Consider the following 20,693-nt stretch of genomic DNA (forward strand, 5'->3'; position numbering starts at 1 on the left):
TTTTGCATATGATGATATTTTAAGGTTTTTTTTTTTTTTTCACTTAAGGCTGAGAATCACTGTTGAAATTTTATTATCAGGAGTAACACAAAACTAAAAATTTAAAATGTGAATGATTTCCTTTTATGCCAATGAGAGTTAGAAGTGTGGAGGGTAAAAAATCCACAACCTCACAAATTCTGTGCTTGCATTTCATTTCCTTATACTTACTCTAGCATCGTTATCATGGTGCCCCATATCTGGATGTTTGTTGAGGGGAGTAAAGCTAAAAGAATTTAATAAGCCAAGCAATATGATGGCCAATCAATTGGGAATGGATGTTCACATAACTCCTTTCTATTCTGAAATCCTTCCTGCTCATTGATTTGGAGTTTTGACCATTAGAAATAAGAAAAGTGAGAAATAAAGTGGATTGCAAAAGCAAAGAAACAGAAATGCTTTATGTGTGTGTGTTGTGTGTATGTGTTGTTTCCCTCATGGCCCTTACTTCTGAAAATAAAAACCTGCCTTTTATTTGCGAAATCTCACTCGTTCCTCATTATCAGTCATGTAATTTTTTTAAAAATAATTTTTATTGTGCTTTAAGTGAAAGTTTACAAATCAAGTCAGTCACATATAAGCTTATATACACCTTACTACATACTCCCATTTTTTTTTTTTTTAATGAGTCAGCCCACTCCCTCCTTCCAGTCTCTCCTTTCATGACCGTTTTGCCAATTTCTAACCCTCTCTACCCTCCCATCTCCCCTCCAGACAGGAGATGCCAATACAGTCTCAAGTGTCCACCTGATACAAGAAATTTTTATTTCAATGGATTCCATCTCCAGCTCCAAAAGAATTCTGAGTGGCTTAACATAACAATTCCATATTCTGGGCAATAGAGATTGGTTTAGAAATGGGTGTGCAACTCAATTAGAACTAATGAGATGGTGAGAGAAGTTTTCTGGGGCTTCTGGAAATGCTGTCTTCTACTGGGCTTGATGTAATATGAAGCTTTAGAATGCAGTAGCCATCTTAATACCACAGACAGTAACAGCCAGCAAGGAGCACAGAGAAAGACAGGACTGAGGTATAAAAAAACGTGGCTCTAATGACCCCATTTGAACCTCTGGTCACACCACCACTGAAGTGAGATTTAACTCTGATCCTTTTTGTTATGTATGCTGATATAGTCTCATTTTTGTGTCAGCCAGTTTGAATTGGGTTTTATGTCACTAGGAGTTGAAAGACTTCTAATAGTATAAAGGCAGAGAGATTTTTTCCATTAATTTGATTTGGTTTATTGAAATATTTTTACACATTGGACACTGTTGTAGAGTTTAATGATATAGAGAAGAGTCATGGTTGTTTCCCTCATGGAGTTTACAGTTTAATAAAGAAGATACACAAGCACATCAAAAAACTGAATATAATGTCAATATTATAAGTGTGTGACAGAGGTATGGCCAGGGTGACACAGAAGCAATGAGGAAGGGCACAGATACAACTGAGTCTAACCTGCAGCTTCAGTCAGTCTTTTGGTGCATGTACTTGGTGTCTGTGACTTACTGAGTTAAAATCAAATATTGTGAGTCTTTTTTTCTGTAAGTACAGTTTTCTTTTATAAGTCATACCTATTTCTCAGAATAAGTGAAAGCTATTTACTCAACTCATGTAACACTGCTTCAATTGTTAGGAAATTTAAAAGCGAAAACTTTCTCTTTTAGTTTCCCTTTTTTATGAACCAGTTTCCTCAGAATTTGCTGTACAATAATTAACTGAAGATTTTTAACAAATCTGATGCTCAGATCATGTCCACAAATCATTAAAAATAGACTCTCTGGGAATGGGTCCAAGGGATCAGTATATTTTTTGTTAATTCCCCAGGTAATTTCAATGTGGATCCAAGTTTTGACAATCAGTGTTAAATTTCCTCCTAAAATTTAATGTGTATACATGTCACCTGGGGCTATCGTTAAAATGTAGATTCTGCTTCTGTAGGTCTGAAATGAGGTCTAGAGTATGCATTTCTACCAAGTTCCCATGTGATGCCAATGCTACTTTGAGTAACAAAGTTTAAACCAGATTCAAAGTGCTTCTGCAATTTTCATTACTTAAAAGGTAAAAAAAGTAAATTTTAAATGCATTTTATTTAACTCAATTTATGTAAAATATTATTTAAAATGTACTCAAGTATAAAAATTATTAATGAAATAGTTTACATTCCTTTTTGGGGGTTAAGTCTTCAAATCCATTGTGTATTTTATACTTGCAGGGATTCCAATTTGAACCAGTAACCTTTGAAATGATCAATAGCCATATGTGGCCATCATATTATACAGCACAGTTATAGACCACTGGATCCCATCAACCCACATCATGGAAAGGACAGACTACATTATGTCATTTTTTACAAGGAAAATGTGAAATCATTGATTACTTACCAATAAGTTTCCAATTAAAATAACCATCATGTAAAAAGGAATACATGTGACTCGGCTTGCCACCTCCAAGCAGTCCCATAAGGTCTCTATCCATTCTCCACAGAGAATCCGGAACACATTCAGGTAGGAGTGGAAGAAGTCATGCATGTGCCAGCGTGGGAGTTGGCAGCCTTTGTCTATATTGCAAACACAGTTTTCGTAATTCACACCAAAGATCTTCAGCCCAAGCACAGCAGAGAAGAAGCTGAACGTAAACAGTAGGAGGATCAAGTTTTTCAGGGCCAACAATGAGTTACCAAGAGTCCACATTAGATTTGTAAATGTCGGCCAATATTTTCCCAGCTTGAAAATTCGCAGCTAAAAAAGCAATGTAAAAAACAACAAAAAACAAACAGCTTGTTAATATTTATTATGATGTCTATGTAAAAATTTTTATTAGCATTATACACACACATATAGTCCTTAAAGTAATATTTGGTTTTAAGCATTATTAATACTAACCACTGGATATTCACCTTATGTGTAATACATAATACATCTTATTCTACAATTGTATACACTAAAGGCATATATATTATCTTCTACTGTTCTATCTGTCAACCCCCATCCAATATTATACTATTATAATTACTCTAGTTTTATTTTAGATTTAGGTGTCTGGTAAGGGCAAATAGACATTCTTTGTTTTTCATATTATGTTGCCTATCTTTTCCAGATTTTCAATCCAGATAATAATGAAAAAGTCTTTCAGGTTCCAGTGAATTTCACTGAAAGTTCTATAGTGTATAAAAATATATCTTTTAAAAATTTTATGGTGATAAAATTATAACAAAAAGTTTGCCATTTTAACCATTTTAAAGTGCACAACTCAGTGACATTAATCACATTCGCCACATTGAGCTACCATCACCACTATTTCCATCATCCCAAACAGGAACTCCTACCCCTTTAGCAATAATTCCTATTATTTCCTCCTTCCAGTCCCTGCTAACTAATAAACTTTTGCCTTTATGTATTTGCCTAATTTAGATATTTCATACAATATTTGTTCCTTTTTATCTGACTTACTTAACTCAGAATAATGTTTTCAAGGTTGATCCATGTCATGGCATGTACCAGAATTTCATTTTTCTTTAAAATGAATACATTTCTGTATTAGTCAAATAATATTTCATTGTAAGCTATATTGTTGTTGTTGTTAGGTGCTGTCAAGTCAGTTCGTACTCATAGTGACCCTATGTACAACACAATGAAAGACTACCCGGTCCTGCGCCATCCTCACAATCCTTGTTATGCTTGAGCCATTTGTTACAGCCACTGTGTCAGTCTATCTCATTGAAGGTCTTCCTCTTTTTCGCTTACCCTCTCCTCTACCAAGCATGATGTCCTTCTCCAGGGGCTGATCCCTCCTGATAACATGTACAAAACATGAGATGAAGTCTTGCCATCCTTACTTCCAAGGAACATTCTGGCTGTAGTTCTTCCAAGACAGATTTTTTCGTTCTTTTGGCACTCCATGGTATATTCAATATTCTTCTCCAGCCACCATAATTCAAAGGTGTCAGTTCTTCTTTGGTCTTTCGTATTCATTGCCTAGCTTTCACATGCATATGAGGTGATTAAAAACACCATGGTCAGGCGCACCTTAGTCATCAAAGTGATCTCTTTGCTTTTTAACACTTTAAAGTGGTCTTTTGCAGATTTGCCCAAGGAAGTGTCATTTGATTTCTTGACTTGTTTCTATGGGTGTTGACTGTGGATCCAAGTAAAATGAAATCCTTGACAACATCAATCTTTTCTCCATTTGTCATGACGTTGCTTATTGGCCCAGTTGTGCGGATTTTTGTTTTCTTTACGTTGAGTTGTAATCCATACTGAAGGCTGTGGTCTTTGATCTTCATCAGTAACAGCTTCAAGTCCTCTTCCCTTCCAGCAAGCAAAGTTGTGTCATCTGCATAACGCTGGTTGTTAACGAGCCTTCCTCTAATCCTGATACCCCATTCTTCTTCATATAGTCAGTTTCTCAGATTATTTGCTCAGCATACAGATTGAATAAGTATGGTGAAATGATACAACCCTGACTCACACCTTTCCTGATTTTAAACCACTTAGTATCCCCTTGTTCTGTTCGAATGACTGCCTCTTGATGTGTGTTCAGGTTCCTCATGAGCACGATTAAGCATTCTGGAATTCCTATTCTTCTCAATGTTATCCATAATTTGTTATGATTCAGAGTCAGATGCCTCTGCATAGTCAATGAAACACAGGTAAACATCTTTCTGATATTCTCTGCTTTTAGCCATGATCCATCTGACATCACAAATGATATCATTAGTTCCATGTCCTCGTCTGAGCCCAACTTGAATTTCTGCAAGTTTCCTGTTGATAGATATACTGTTGCAACCACTTTTGAATGATCTTCAGCAAAATTTTACTTGTATGTGATATTAATGATATTGTTTGATAATTTCTGCATTGGATTGGATCAGCTTTCTTTGGAATAGGCATAAATATGGATCTCTCCCAGCACTTTCATCATTGCATCCGTTTGTTAAAACTTCTCAGTTGGTATTCCGTCAATTCCTGGAGCCTTGTTTTTCCCCAATGCCTTCAGTGAAGCTGGGACTTCTTCCTTCAGTACCATCGGTTCTTGATCATATGCTACCTCCTGAAAATGACTGAATATGGATTGATTCTTTCTGGTACAGTGACTATGCGTATTCCTTCCATCTTCTTTTGATGCTTCCTGTGTCATTCAATATTTTGTTCATAGAATCCTTCACTATTGCAACTCGAGGCTTGAATTTTTTCTTCAGTCCTTTTAGCTTGGGAAATGCCCAGCATGTATATTCTTCTCTTTTGGTTTTCTATCTCCAGGTCTTGGCACGTGTCATTATAATACTTTGTCTTCTTGAGCCACCCTTTGAAATCTTCTGTTCAGCTCTTTTACTTCATAATTTCTTCTGTTCACTTCAGCTACCAGACATTCAAGAGCAAGTTTCAGAGTCTCTTCTGACATCCATTTTGGTCTTTTCTTTCTTTTTAATGACCTCTAGCTTTCTTCATATATGATGTCCTTTCACAACTTGTCTGGTCTTCAGTCATTAGTGTTTAATGCATGAAATCTATTCTTGGGATGGCCTCTAAATTCAGGTGGGATATATTCAGGGTCATACTTTGGCTCTTGTCGACTTCTTCTAATTTTCTTCAGCTTCAGTTTGAACTTGCATATGAGCAATTGATAGTCTGTTCTGAAGTCAGCCCCTGGCCTTGTTCTGACTGATGACACTGAGTTTCTTCATTGTCTCTTTCCAAAGATAGAATCGATTTGATTCCTGTGTATTCCATCCAACATTTATGTTGTTGAAAAAAGTTATTTTCAGTGAAGAAGTTATTGGTCTTGCAAAATTCTATCATGGGATCTCTGGCATAATTTTTATCACCAAGGTCACATCTTCCAAATACTGATCCTTTTTTGTTTCCAACTTTTGCATTCCAATCATCAGTAAGTATCCACGTAATCTGAGGTATAGCTATATAGTAATACATTTTGTTTCTCTATTCATCTGTTGATGGACCCAAACCAAACCAAACCAAACCCATTGCCATTGAGTTTATTCTGACTCATAGTGACCCTATGGGACAGAGTAGAACTGGCCCATAGGGTTTCCAAGTAGCACCTGGTGGATTCAAACTCTGAACCTTTTGGTTAGCAGCTGTAGCTCTTAACCACTATACCACCAGGGTTTCTGTTGATAGACCCTTGAGTTGTTTTCACTTTTTGGCTATTGTTGCAGTGAGCATTGGTGTACATGTATCTCTCTGAGTCTCTGCTTTCAAGTTTCTTGGACATATACCTAGGGATGGAATTGATGGGCCATATGGTAATTGTTTGTTTAACTTTTTGAGGAACTGCCAAACTGTGCTCTATAGTGGCTGTGCCATTTTAGAAGCAGATAGTCAGGCCTATCTTCCGAGGTACCAACCTTTTGGCTAGTAGTCAATTGCTTAACCATTATTGCCACCCAAATGCAGACATTAAGAAATATCACAGAGACAGAAAGGGCCACATGAACCAGAGACCTACATCATCCTGAAACCAGAAGAACTAGTTGGTGCCCGGCCACAATCGATGACTACCCTGACAGGGAGCACAACAGAGAACCCCTGAGGGAGCAGGAGATCAGTGGGATGCAGACCCCAAATTCTCACAAAAAGACCATACTTAATGGTCTGACTGAGACTAGAGGAATCCCGGCAGCCATGCTCCCCAAACCTTCTGTTGGCACAGGACAGGAACCATCCCTGAAGACAACTCATCAGACATGAAAGGGACTGGACAGTGGGTAGGAGAGAGATGCTGATGAAGAGTGAGCTAATGATATCAGGTGGACACTTGAGACTGTGTTGGCATCTCCTGTCTGGAGGGGGGATGGGAGGATAGAGAGAGTTGGAAGCTGGCAAATTTGTCACGAAAGCAGAGACTAGAAGGGCTGACTCATTAGGGGGAGAGCAAGTGGGAGTACGGAGTAAGGTGCATATAAACTTATATGTGACAGTTTGACTTGATTTGTAAACGTTCGCTTGAAGCTCAATAAAAGTTAATAAAAATAAAAAAAAAATATATTCTTTCTCTACTGAATGGACTTGGTAACTTTGACAAATATCAATTGGCCAAAGATGTATGTGTTTCTTTCTGAACTTTCAATTTTATTCCACTGGTTTGTATGTCTATCCTTATACCAGTACCCCATTGCTTTGATTACTATAGCTTTATATACATTTTGAAGTCAGTAAGTGTGAGTCCTCCTTTTCTGTTCTTCTTCTTCAAGATTATTTTGGCTATTTGGGGACCCTTGCATTTCCATAGGAATTTGGAGATTTGTTTTTCTGTTTCTGTATACAGGCTGTTGTAATTTTGATGGAGGCTGCATTGAATCTATAGATTGCTTTGGGTAGCATTGACATCTTAACAATATTAAGTCTTCCAGTCCGTGGACATGAAATGTCATTTCATTTATTTAGGTCATATTTCTCTTTTACGTAGCATACAGAAGATCAAATGTAGCATTCCAGGTTTAGAATAAACCTAAATCTGAACATCACCAGATTTTTATATTTCTATTTATATATATATATATATTTTTTATTTATATAGCACAAGAAGATGTTAACTTTTTAGGTCACTATATCACACTGAATCTAAAGTCATCTAAAACCTATACATCATTTTTATATATGCTATACCTTTCCCAAACTTTTTCTAATATGTAGTTGGCTTTCTAGACTTAACAGTAGGACTTTACATTTATCCATGTAAAACATAATCCTCTTAGACTCAGTCCATTGCCTGTCTTTTAGATATTTTGATACTATCTTTCATCACATTTTCTGCATTTACCAGGCTTGATCCATCCATAAATTTGATGACTACATCTGTATATGTTTCTCTTACTCATCAGAAAAGTTATGGTTGAGGGCTTAATTCAGGGCTCTAAAGAATTCACATTCCAGGGAGTAATCATTTGATTGCCTAGTTTTCTGATTCTCACCATCAGCTTACACTGAAGACATGCACTGATTCTGGCCTAATTATTTTCATAATGATTTACATTCTGATGTCCTGAATAAACCTACTGCCTCCCTCCTTTATAAGGTCTCCTACTCTTCACTTAGAAATATTCAGAAATTCAGTTTCTTAGTCACACTGGCCTTCAGCTTCTAAGACTCTTCATTACCCTGCTTACCAAAACTTGTCCAATAATGTTAACCTCATTTCAAGTTTGCTACATATATGGCCTTATTTCTTTTTAATGCTTTGATCAAATGCCACAAAGGAGGCTGTTTACTCTTTCCTGGTGTTCTTTCTAAGCTTGTTATATATGAATTAATTCATTTAATCCTCCCAATATCCCAATGTGATAGATATTACTATTATTCCTATTGATGTCTGAGGAAACAGAGGTGCATTGTAACAGTAGGTCTTGGACTTTACTTACCATCCTGAATAATTGAAAAAGAGCCATTCCTTGCACAGTCACTATATAAAGTTCAGCCAAACCATGGAACACAATTAGGCTATCAAATATGTTCCAACCTACTTGGAAATACCCATGTGGATGCATGGCAATTATTTTTAAAATCATTTCTGCTGTGAAAATTCCAATAAAAACCTAAATAAAAACAAAACACATGAGTGAAAAAACAATTCCAACAGCTCCATCACAATCCTGAAGCAGAGAAACTAATTCTTTGCTGCCCATTCTTCACTGTTCCTCAGTCAAGATCTGATTAGTTTTGGAGGCTGTGTTACAATGAGAGAACCATATATTTTATTTAACAATCTAATGTGAAACACTTTATACTGAACCTTTAATTACTTTAATAAAGCATAGTGAAATAAAACAAAAGAATGATTTAGGGCGAAAATCTTCCCAGTTGGAACAGTTCCTTTTGAGATAAGTATATCTTAAGATACATAAGTTTTGAACTTGTGAGAGAATAAAAATCGTACATATATGAATGATTCAGGTAAAAACAGAGTAAACCTATAGAAACCGTTTTCTGGAAATCATACTGGCAGAAATAACTAAATTTCTGTTTTATTATCAAGTTAAGTGTGCAATTCAAACACAGCAGTTTGACTGTTTGCATTAGTACCAAGCAACTAAGCAACAGCAAGAAAATAAAATCAAAGAAATTTAAACAGTATGCATTTGCTTGAATGTGGCTTGTTTTTAAACTCATGAAATCCATTTTTATCTTTTACATTGTATATGATAAAAGGATAGACAAATCTCAAATGTACCTTGTCAAAATGAAATAGACAAGACAGGAGGTTAGGAGAGACAAGGTCAGTTGCTGGTGTTGTCAGGATTCTGAACCTACTATCAATGCAGAACTTGTGCCTGTTATTTCACCTCCACCCCACGTTGATCTATGGGGGTATGGTATCAAGAGAGTATACACCTGGGAAGGGAGAGGGCATGAAATACAGTGAAACCTGTGACAGCCGGAACTTGAGGGGACTGCCTTGTTTTTCTGAGTCTTGCAAATTTTCTGCCTTGGACAGGGTGTGGTCTTAACTACTTTTCTATCACTCATTTTAGTAGAAAATATTTGAGTTTTCCTTCTCTGACAGGTTTCTACCTTACACAAGTTCCAGTTTTCACAGGTATTACTGTAATTTCCCTTTAATCTGACTGTAAAGCAGCTGGCTGAGAATCCCAAATTTAAATGGGAGAAATTTCAACTTCAACTGTAAAATTATATAATGATAAGAATGTTTACAAAGATGGGGGGGAGGAGCATGAGCACAGCACTCCAGCCAATCCTAATATAATGAAGTTGTAACATACTGGCGTTATAAAATAAAATCATGGGCATAACTAAAGAAAAGATGAAATAGTAAATGAAAATAATGCACAGTGAGAGTTTTACCAGGTTTCCGATACTGAGAAGACTGTTGGTTCCTTCACTTCTTGGATAATGTTCCAATGCCAAAAACAGTATGTTTAAAATTATGCATATGGCAAGGGCAAGATCAGTAAATGGGTCCATTATAATCATATGGACAAATTCTTTCCATTTTAACCAACAGGGGGAACAATTCCAGATCAAGAAAGTTTTAGCAAATCTATACCAACACAATGGACATTTCTTCCTAGATTCTTTAACTTCTGAAAGGAAAGAATAGCAAAGTTAAATGCTATCATTTGTTTTTAGTTCTTAATTAATAAACACTATTTGATTTTTGAATGTAAAGGGAAGTTTGAAACTAGACTTCTAATTTAAAATTAGCAAGTTGAAAGTGCTATATTAATAAAAAATATAACCAAGTACATTTCTTCTACTTTGTTCACGCTTCCTGAGGCAAACTGTGGATTGGAAGCAAAAAGAAGGAATATCTCTTAATAAACAAATATGGGGATGATTTCTAATTTCAAGATTTATAAACTTTAAAAGAATAATACCCTTCAATATTGTCCATGGTAAGAATCTGCTGGTTCTATATAAAAAGGCACAGGCATGTCTAGAAAGACCTTGAGGTATCAGTGTTTTATACTCCAACTCTATATGTAGTTACAAGTTACACTTCTATATTGTTTTCAATGTTAAACAAAGACAACACCTAGGCCATTTTTGGTGATCCATTCCAATATTTATAAAATTATTCTTATAAAATTCTTATATATTGTTCTTCCTAATAGTGTCATATTATTCCTTAAATTTCGGTCACCAGCATCTAAAATTCTGAAGAAATCACAGGATTTCTTTAATAGTGAATCTTATTAATGATAATACTTTCCATATTGTCTAAATATTTTTGGATTTACCTTCTTTATGTGCAAAAGTACCATCATCCAACAAATCCACAGATGTGCTCATAGAAGCTGGTGATCTTTTCTTCATTTCTATTTGTATGGTCTTGGTCTGAAAAGAAATTTGATTAGCCTAATATTGGCTTAAGGAACCCTGGTGGCTCAGGGGTTAAGTGCTCAGCTGCTAACTGAAAGGTTGGCGATTCAAACGCACCAGCTCCTCCACAGAAGAAAGACATGGCAGTCTGTGTCCATATAGATTTACAGCCTTGGAACCCTATGGGGCAGTTCTACTCTGTCTGTAGGGTCACTATGAGTTGGAATCGACTTGATGGCAATGGGTTTTCATTTTTTTAAATGGGTGTATAATAAAAGATTTAAGCATTTTATGCTGATACAGTATTCTCCATATGGACTGCTATGCCTTCTTCTGTTCCGTGTAATTAAGACTGACTATATCTTTATTATAGGTGGATTAAATTTCTATGGGATAAATACAACTAGAAAAATTTCTCATACCTATTTTATTATTAAGGAGTTCTAGCGGCACAGTGATTAAGTGCTTAACTGCTAACTGAAAGGTTAGTGATTCAAACCCACCAGCCACTTCATGGGAGAAAGATGTAGCAGTCTGCTTCTGTAAAGATTACAGCTTTGGAAACATTTAGTAAATGCCTAAAGAGACTGAAATCTATACTTACCTTTTTGAAAAATTATGTCTTTAGCCAACATAATCTGCTGCTTTTCTATAATGTTATTTCTAAGCAATCCCCTGCAATTCCAACATGGAATTGTAATCTTACTAATCTTAGATCAGTCACCTAAAAAGTCCTAAATATGTTCAATTTTAAATTCTTCTCTCTCTCTCATAAGTGCTTTCTTATGTATAAATAATAAAGGAAAATTAGATAAATTTTGTGAAAATGGTTTCATTTCCCAGAAAACTTCTGCATCACAAGATGTTCTAGGACTCTTCCGGGGGAAAAAAATCCTTTGTAATTGAAATAGTTTTAATTAAAATTAGAAAAATATTATGTGATCCAGAAGCCACAAAATGAATGAAGATATTTGGAAATTAGGAAATAACCCAAGCTCTTTAAAAGCAGAGTTAATAGGGTATCTTGGGAAAATGTAAGTATTGTTGCCCTCTTGGATACATTTGTGTGTAGTTGTAAGCCCTTGAAATTCTGAAATGCCACTTCAGAACAAATTACACATTCAATGCATCATTCAGACTCCATTCACGCATTCCGAAGGACTCATTGCTAGAGACAGATAGCTTTGTAATTGGTTTTTTCATGACTTATTCATGGGTGATATTATAGCTATACTCAATAGCCTCTTTTTAACCGATTTTTTCATCATATGATCTATAATTGTTTCTTGTTTCACTGGCATGTTATGGACCTTGTAGACACAAATATCTATCAATAACTTATCATTTTGCATGACCTTACATCATCTCAGTCAGACTCCACTTTTTGGTAGAATGACTTTTGTAGAACTACTTCACAGATTCTGAATTAATAAAATGGTTATATATGTAAGGAAGTTAAAATGTTCCTCCTTTTTACCCAGACAAGACCCCTTAGCCAGCCTTACAACACATTCCACTTAGTGCCAGGGTTTGCCTTTGCCCTTTACTTTTCCTTATCTCTTTCTATTCTCTTTTTATATGAGGGTCCTGAGTATGACCCTGTTATATTCTTTGTCAAGGTCCTTGGGTGGTGCAAATGACTTGCATTCAACTGAACTAAAGATTTGTGGTTCAAATCCATCCAGCAGTGCTGCAGAAGAAGGTATGGAGCAGTTCTAGTCTCTAACATATGGGGTTGCCATGAGTCAGAATTGACGCGAAGGCAAGGGGTTTGGGTTTTTTTTTTTTCTTCTTTTTTAATATCCATTGTCCTCTGCCTCAAATTTGATCCTGTTCCATTTACCAGAACAAACTGAGTTAGAGGCAGATGTGTGAGGTCACAAGGTCCTGAAGACATAAAAAAGCTACTTCTTGTTTTCCTCAGTCCTGTTCTTCCTTCCAGCACAATTTAGGTTTTTAAAGATAATTTTCCACAACTTCCTTAATGGTAATTCTGTGAATACTTTTGCTATGAGGCTGAAAGTTTGAAAATACAATCAAATCCAGTACCAAAGTATTTGAAAATTACAGCAAAATCTTATGGATTTAATTATTCCATAGATAAAATAATTCCTTTCTAAGTACATCATGATGCAAATGCATTTCCTCTTGGAAGAACTAGAAAGCCAATAAAATCAATTTTTATTCTATTTTTACAACTTTGGTACTGTAATTTTATCCATTCTAAAAAAAAATAATATATTCATAGGTTATCACCAGCAGTAATTCGCATTTTTGGAATAAAAAAAAACTGTATATATTTAAGAAATCTTTAAAAATGTTGGTTCCTCTCATCAAAGTGTGTTAAGGAAAGAATGTTATGTAGCAAAGGAGACACCTCTTATAGAAGTCAATTTTGATCTTCCGATCACGTACCACACGGAAATATTGAATAACCAGCAGAAGGCAATATACTCTGTGACTCTGAAAAGATATCTCTGTGATTTTAAGAGGCATTAAAAAATAATGATACCTCAGCTGCTTCTTTTCCTTCTTGAAATTCTTTTAAGGTCTGCTGATATTTTGGTTCAATCTTCTTAGCTTTTTCAGTATTTGTCTGCTTTTCTTCTTCATAGGCCATAGCAAGTATGCTCAAGAACAGACTTGCCATATAAAAGGCAAACCAAAAACTTACCACAACAAAAAATATCATGTAGACCTTCCCAGAGGCATAAAGGATCTAATGAAAAGTGGAGAACAGGATAAAAGAGGGAAGTGTTATTTGTCTCCCTGTATTATCTTATTTTAAAATGATAAACAAAACTTTTTGTTTTTTTAAAGAATTTAGTCATAAATGGAAAGTAATCACAAGAGAGTTTAAGTAGTGGCTCTATCTGAGGAAATAAATGAAAAGCTCTTCAATTCTGGACAGATATATAAAGTAAACAGTGTATATTATAAAACCAAGGGAGGAATTAATATGTATTCAGGATGAGAATTTAACTCTTTGTCCTCATTAATTAAAAAAAAAAAGTTTTTTAAAGAAAAAACTGCAACATTTCAATTTAAAAAGCTAGACAGTTTGTGTATGGAAGGTTACTTCCTATGAAGTAGAATAAATATATGAAATTTTATCAAGTCAGAGACTGGAGAGTACTTTCTTCTGATCATTACCTTATGAAAAATCATAGCCAGGTGAAAATGAGGTCTATATAAAGGGGTGGGAAGTGGGAATCTTTTGTTTCTGTCAGCACACCTATTCTGATGAAGTACTAATGGGAAAATCACATGAGAAGAGACATACAGCTTCCTTACATGAGTCATGAAAGCGGGCTATATTTATGGCTAGAAAAAGACAAAATTTTAGATTTCTAAAATGAGCATGAACTAGCTTTAATTTCATAATAATTAGGTAAGATCAGAAAATTTAAAGATTTATAACATTTTAAGTAGAACATTACGAACTCAAAATATTACCAAATGATTTAACCTTATCAATTAAAAGTATGTGAACAAAAATCAAGAAAACAGACGAAAATAATTTTAATTTTTAAACATCCATTTCAATTAATAGATAAGCATATTATCTACAGAAAATACTGTGTGGATAAAAAGAGTTTTAAATGTTTACAAAACAATCACAACTTTCAACATTCAATCACAAATATTGAATGATTAACCTAGAGTATATTTGACTCTTAACATATTTTTAAAAAACTCCATTATCCCAAGGAGTCGGCTATTTAGGATTTGGTTAAATATTTTACAATGCAGCTAGCTCTTATTAGAGTCATACATTCACTAGTCAGTTACAGGTATTTTGAAGTGGTCCCTGCAGGGCATGCACATTAGTAAATATGTACAAACTCATTTATTCTACTCAACACATTTATGTGGTATTTACTATTACTTCCAATGAATAGAAGAGGAAATTAAAATAAGAAAGACAAAATAACTGGTCAAAGATTTCGCAGCTATGAGGGAGTGCCTGAAAGAGCAAAACTTTTCCTCTTTCAACTATATGATGTTAGTGGAAGATGTAAGTATCCACTCTTGTAAGGACAGAAAAGTATACAAATTCTACTGATATAACATTTTAGTATAAAAATTGGGGTTAATCATAGCTCCTATTTCATAAGTTTGTTATGGAGATCAAATAATGTATGTGAAGATCTTTGCACATGGCATGTATGCAATAAACATTAATAACTGTTAAACATATCTACATTCCATGAGGGTTCACACTTTGTTAATTTTTGTAGCCATTTTACATCAAAAAGTATTTTGATAAGGTAAATATTTATTGAATGAATGGAGAAAAATATTCTCCAAAACATGAGCTGCACTCCTTGGGAGTAATTGCCGAATTTCCCTAGGCATAGTCAGTTCAATTTAGGCAATGCTCAGAGTACAAAACCAGGCCAAATCAAAGCCTGTCTAGGCTAGCAAATAAAAACTCATTAATTAGTGAAGATCCTACATAGAGTCCAACACCAAGGTACCCTCAGACTGATTTCCTATTTCCCAGGTGGAGGGAAAGAATTGCTATTACACCAATGCTAACTAGAAAATCAGCTTACACACTTTTGGGGCTATTAAAAAAAAAAAAGGCAAGATTTTTACTATTATGCAATGTCATAATACTCCATATAATATTAATTTATGCCTTTTGTTTATTAAAATTTTATCAAGTATTTCTATGTGTTAGATGCTGGGAACATAAAAATGAAAATAAGACAAAATCTCTCCTTTTAGGTAGCTTATTTCCTAGTGGGGGAAAACGCTGAATATAGCAATCAAAAAACCATTAACCGAGGCAGTTATAGGGTACTGTAGGGTCCCAGAGTAGGATATGCCCAACTCTGAAAGAAGGGCTTGGGGAAAAAGGTCAGAGAAGAAATATCCTGGCCTTGAGACATGACTTTGAGCCACAAGAACGAAAACAGATAGAAGGTAACAGTGATTGCAGGCAGTGGGTACAACATACACTGATACAAACAATTGTAAGAAAAACTCATTTAGTACATAGTCTTTTTTTATACACAAAGAAAGCAGAGAGTATATATTGGTAGGAACCAAATCTGGAGAAGTAGACTGAGACTAGATCTGTGTACCATGGATACGGACTTTGAACTTCATCCCACAGGAATTTGAAAATCACTGAAGGATTTTTAGAAGGGAGATAAGGTAATAAGATGTAGAAATAAGAAACTACTAGTTTGTGGTGGAGGCTCTGAAACTTTTCAAAATGCTTTGGGAAAGAACAATACAAATATTAATAAAAACATATTAGAAAACATAAGAAGAAAAAATGCCATTTGAAATATTTTGGTGTATTTAATTTTGCATAATAGAATTGTGCTACATGTACTGCTTGATATACTTTTTCATAATTTTAATAATATTTAATAGTTTTAATAATATATCATGAATCATTGTGTCAAAAATGTATCTACCATCATTTTTGTTGTTGTTTTAGGTGAAAGTTTACATAGCAAATTAGGTTTCCCTTTAACAATTTTTATATAAATTGTTCCATGCCACTGGTTATAATTTTTACGATGTGTCAGCATTGTCACGATTTCTACTCTGTTTGTTCTGTTTCCATTGATCTAGTTTCCCTTTCCCTACTTGCCTTCTCATTTTTGCTTTTGGGTAAACATTGACCGTTTGGTGTCATATAGTTAATTGTTTAAGAGAGCACATTACTCATGAGGGATATTGCTTATTTTATAAGCCAATCTATTATTTGGCTGAAAGGTGACCTGCAGAAATAGCTTCAATTCCAAGTTAAAATGGTATCTTAGGGCAATAGCCTCTGGGGTTCCTCCAGTCTCCATTGGTCCAGTAGGTCTGGCCTTTTTTTAGGAATTTGAGTTTTGTACTACATTTTTCTCTCATTCTATCCAGGACCCTCTATTGTGTTTCTGGTCAGAATGGCTGGTACTGGTAGCCAGGCTCCATCTAGTTCTTTTGATCTCAGGTTAGAAAAAGCTGTGATTTGTGTGGGCTATTTTTTTTATTAGTCTCATGGACTAGTTTCTTTTTTGAGCCTTTGATTTCCTTCATTCTCTTTTGCTTCATATGAGTAGAGAACAACAGTTGTATCTTAGATGGCTACTTGCAAGCTTTTAAGACCCCAGATGCTACTCACCAAACTAGGATGTAGAACATTATCTTTGTGAACTATATTATGCCACTTGACTAAGTTGTCCCCCAAGACTATGGTCCCAAGCCTTTTAACCCGGTAAACCATTCCTGCAAGTTGTTTGGATATGTTTAAGAAGCCTCCGTAACTGAGCCCCCTATGTGGTTTGTTATATATGTGGATATACATGCAGCACATACAAACATGTACATACATAGACCTACAGATACACTTATACATTTACCATCATTTTTAATAGCTCTGTACATACATCCAATAAAAATAAGTATAGTAGGTTTAAAATAAGAATTTGATCCTTCAACTTAATAAACTTAGGATTTAGAGCAATTTATTTATTTTATCTAATATCACTTGATATGAACCATGCTGCTAAAATAGCATTGCATAGTCTACTGATGAGGGGGACTTCTCTTAAAGGAAAAACTGAGCCTCCATTTTAATGAGTATTAACTTTTTCAAAGAAATTATGGCACACAAAAAATCCGTATGAGAGATATTCCAAGAATTTGGTTTTCAAATCTCGTTAATAGCAGGCCTTCTGTTACGTACTGGAGCATGACTGAATATTAACATGGAATGAGAAGAAATAGAACTTTTAAAAAATAGCACGTTGTGGGTATTCAATAAATAATTACTTAATACATGGTAATCTCATAGATTCAAGTTTTTTAACTAAAGAATTAATGCCTAAAATGGCTCTCACTTAGTTAATATTAAATGTATAACATCATAGGCTTTGGAGCAGGACAATGAGCTCTGGCATCTACCTGTGTTATTACTTTGGGGATGTTACCCAGTCTATCTGAATCTTTCTGTCTTCCTGTAAAAAACAGGAATTCATCCTGACCTTGTAGAATCGTTTCAAGGATTAAATGAAATCTCAGGAAGAGCACTGACCTGGCATAGTTTCCAGTGGATAGTTTGACACTTAATAATTCTGGCTCCCAGTTCTTCTATCCCCAGATTCTTCTCCACATAAAAATTTAAGAAGCTACTTTGGCCATTGTTTGTAAGTGAGGGGTATATCACCTTTCCTAAGTGCAGGGCTGATTTTCTCTGTTCTTACCTGGTGATAAAGTACCTCTGGATAGTCCTGAGTCATTAACCGAAACAGGGCAAAGAAGGCCCAGCCAAAATTGTCAAAATTTGTGTAGCCATAGTCAGGGTTTCCACCAGCTTTTACACATACGTAGCCTTCAGGACACTGACTAAGAAGACAAAGAAAAGAAAAACCGCTCAGTTAGCTGTCTCGAGATTATGGACAAATCATAAATATAGAACATCTGATGATGAATAATAGGGGCTCCCTCTTTCACAGGGAGCAATTAGTCTTTTCCCCACACAATTCCCAGCTAAAAAGCTGCAAAGGAGCTAAATTTTGAGTCAACGTAAGTGAACAGTGTTAATTAAGCTAAAAGGAAAAAAAAAAGGTGCCTTACAAATGGTGTCCGCCAAGCCTTTGTTAATGATTTCTATTACCCAATAGCGAAGTGGAGGTATTTGAATACCACAGTGAAAGCATAACTGATGGAAAGTCACATTAATAAAAATGAAGCTGCAGTAGTTCAGTATTTAGTTTTCAAGTGATCTTACCTCAAACCCTCAGGCCACATTATTTAAGGGTAAGAAAACATTTACCACATCAGTAATTTATATAGAAGAATCAGGTTAATCAGATTAAATGTTTATGTCATTTCTCTTCAGGGTGTCCTGATACTTTAATCTACTGTGGGGCTTGGGAGCTGGGGTAGATTATCACAGCAGTGGCTCAATAAATCATGCTTCTCTATATCCACACTTTTAATGTAGTTCCCTTGTATGTTATTCTGGGTTTGGCCACGTGACTTGTTTTGGACAACTGTTAACAGGACATTAACAAATGTGTTGCAAGCAGAGGTTTAAAAAGTGCTTGTACATTGGAGCTTGCCCTTTTCTTGATGCCCTGAGACTATCATGCAAAGACGGCCTGGTTTAGCCTCATTTAAGAGAAGGCATGTAGATAGAAGGATCTGGAAAACAAGATCACGAAAAGAAAGAAGTCCAACTACCCCAGCCATACAGCCATCCCAGCTAAGGCCCCCAGACAAATGTGAGGCCATCTTGGACCATCTAGTCTCTGTCCAACTGCATCTAGTCTCTGTCCAACTGCCAGATTACTGAAGCTGCATGGGAGATTCTAGGTGGCAACCCCAGAAGAATAGCTCAGTTGAGCTTTTCCTGAATTGCTGACTTCTGCAATCTGAGCAAACAAATTTGTTGTTACCTTAAGTTACTAACTTTTGGGGTAGTTTACCATGCAGCAAAGGATGTCTGTTACAGCACCGCATGGCTTTCTCTTTTTGCCTTGAAATGTATCATTGTGATCCTGACTATCTAAGACCAGAAACCAGATTCAGTACACATCTCAGGTCATATTTGAGTTTGGGGTGTACATGAAAAAGGCTAGCTGAAATAGGATGGGACAGACACAATGAAATGGGTTTTGGACTTGAGAATTGAATGAGGAAATCTAGCAGTAGCTCAGCAAAAATTCTGTGCTAAATAAGCAACCCCAAACAAAAAACCAAACCCACTGCCGTTTAGTTGATTCCAACTCATAATGACACTCTACAACAAGCAACAAAAAAGTCTAAACATCTGAATATTTAACTAAATAACCATGCTCCTCTTCCTCACGTGCCTTTTGTTAAACTGGGCCTATAGATGGGTGTCAAGTCATCCCAGCTGAAGAAAGTAAAGGAAAGATCAGAGAATTACGTGAGTCACAGCACTGCTGAGATGCACTCTATTTTCTACTTCATCTCTATTTGAAATTATAGGACAATAAGACACAAGCCATCTCACTACAGAATCATTTATAAATACTGTATTAAGAACAGTAAACTTTTTATTACTGTAAATAAGTCACAAAAGATATACAAGACATAAAATGAGTGAAATATGGCATATCTTTAATATTCTTTTTCTTCAAAGGCTTCTGGCTAACAGACAGGTTTGCACTGTCTTTCTGGGCAATTTTCACTGGCTCTGGGCAAAATGAAAAGAGTTAGAAGGTCCTTGTTTAAGTTCCAACTCTGCCATTTGCTAGCTTTTGGACCTTGTATAAATTATTTAACTAATTTGTCTATTGATTTTTCTCTAAAATTGGATTACTATTTTCCATATTATATACTTCTCAGTTGATGATCCAATGAGATAATATAATCGAATGTGAGTCATCAATAAAAGCAATAGTCATTCAGTAAATACTTCCTGGGTGCTGATACTGTCTTGATGGAAGAAAACATTAACACTACTTACCTAGCATCTGTTCTGTTGCCACAAAGGAGAGCGTATCTTTCTCCTTCCAAATAATAAAAGTTTTCTACTTCTGAAAAAAAGAAAAGATATTTTATATTTAATCTTAGAGTTAAGCAGAATATCTGAATTCCATTTAGATCGGCATAGAAGATGAACGTCCCTCTCTACAGCTGAGATGAAAGGAGCATGAAGACTTGCCTTTCTTAGCTAGAGGGCTTTCCCAGCATCTGATGCACAAGCCAGAAGACCTGTGGGAACCCAGATGCTTTACTACCCCAGAAGTGACAAAGCTCAGCAGAAAAAGGAAAATCTCTCTCAAAATTAAGGTTCAGGAAAGCAGATAAAACCAACCAGGTATGACCAGAGTCCCTGCCTGAAAGAAAAATTCCCAAGACTAAACTACT

The 20,693-nt window shown here is 35.4% G+C and overlaps 1 protein-coding gene across 8 annotated transcripts in view; it reads right to left on the reverse strand.

The window, feature by feature from the left end:
* Positions 1–20,693, reverse strand: part of SCN7A (sodium voltage-gated channel alpha subunit 7) — a 71,960-nt gene that overhangs the window by 24,750 nt on the left and 26,517 nt on the right. For 7 of the 8 annotated variants that reach the window (XM_049887358.1, XM_049887360.1, XM_049887356.1 and 4 more), the window contains 7 exons: positions 20,290–20,359; positions 18,056–18,197; positions 13,354–13,560; positions 10,760–10,856; positions 9,864–10,102; positions 8,423–8,596; positions 2,424–2,780 (listed from right to left, as the gene is read on the reverse strand). In XM_049887358.1, the coding sequence (XP_049743315.1) occupies positions 2,424–2,780; positions 8,423–8,596; positions 9,864–10,102; positions 10,760–10,856; positions 13,354–13,560; positions 18,056–18,197; positions 20,290–20,359 (1,286 nt within the window). The remainder of the gene's footprint in view (positions 1–2,423; positions 2,781–8,422; positions 8,597–9,863; positions 10,103–10,759; positions 10,857–13,353; positions 13,561–18,055; positions 18,198–20,289; positions 20,360–20,693) is intronic. The other variant, XM_049887357.1, reaches the window with a different exon arrangement.

Source organism: Elephas maximus, chromosome 6 (assembly GCF_024166365.1).
Source record: "Elephas maximus indicus isolate mEleMax1 chromosome 6, mEleMax1 primary haplotype, whole genome shotgun sequence".
NCBI lineage: Eukaryota > Metazoa > Chordata > Mammalia > Proboscidea > Elephantidae > Elephas > Elephas maximus.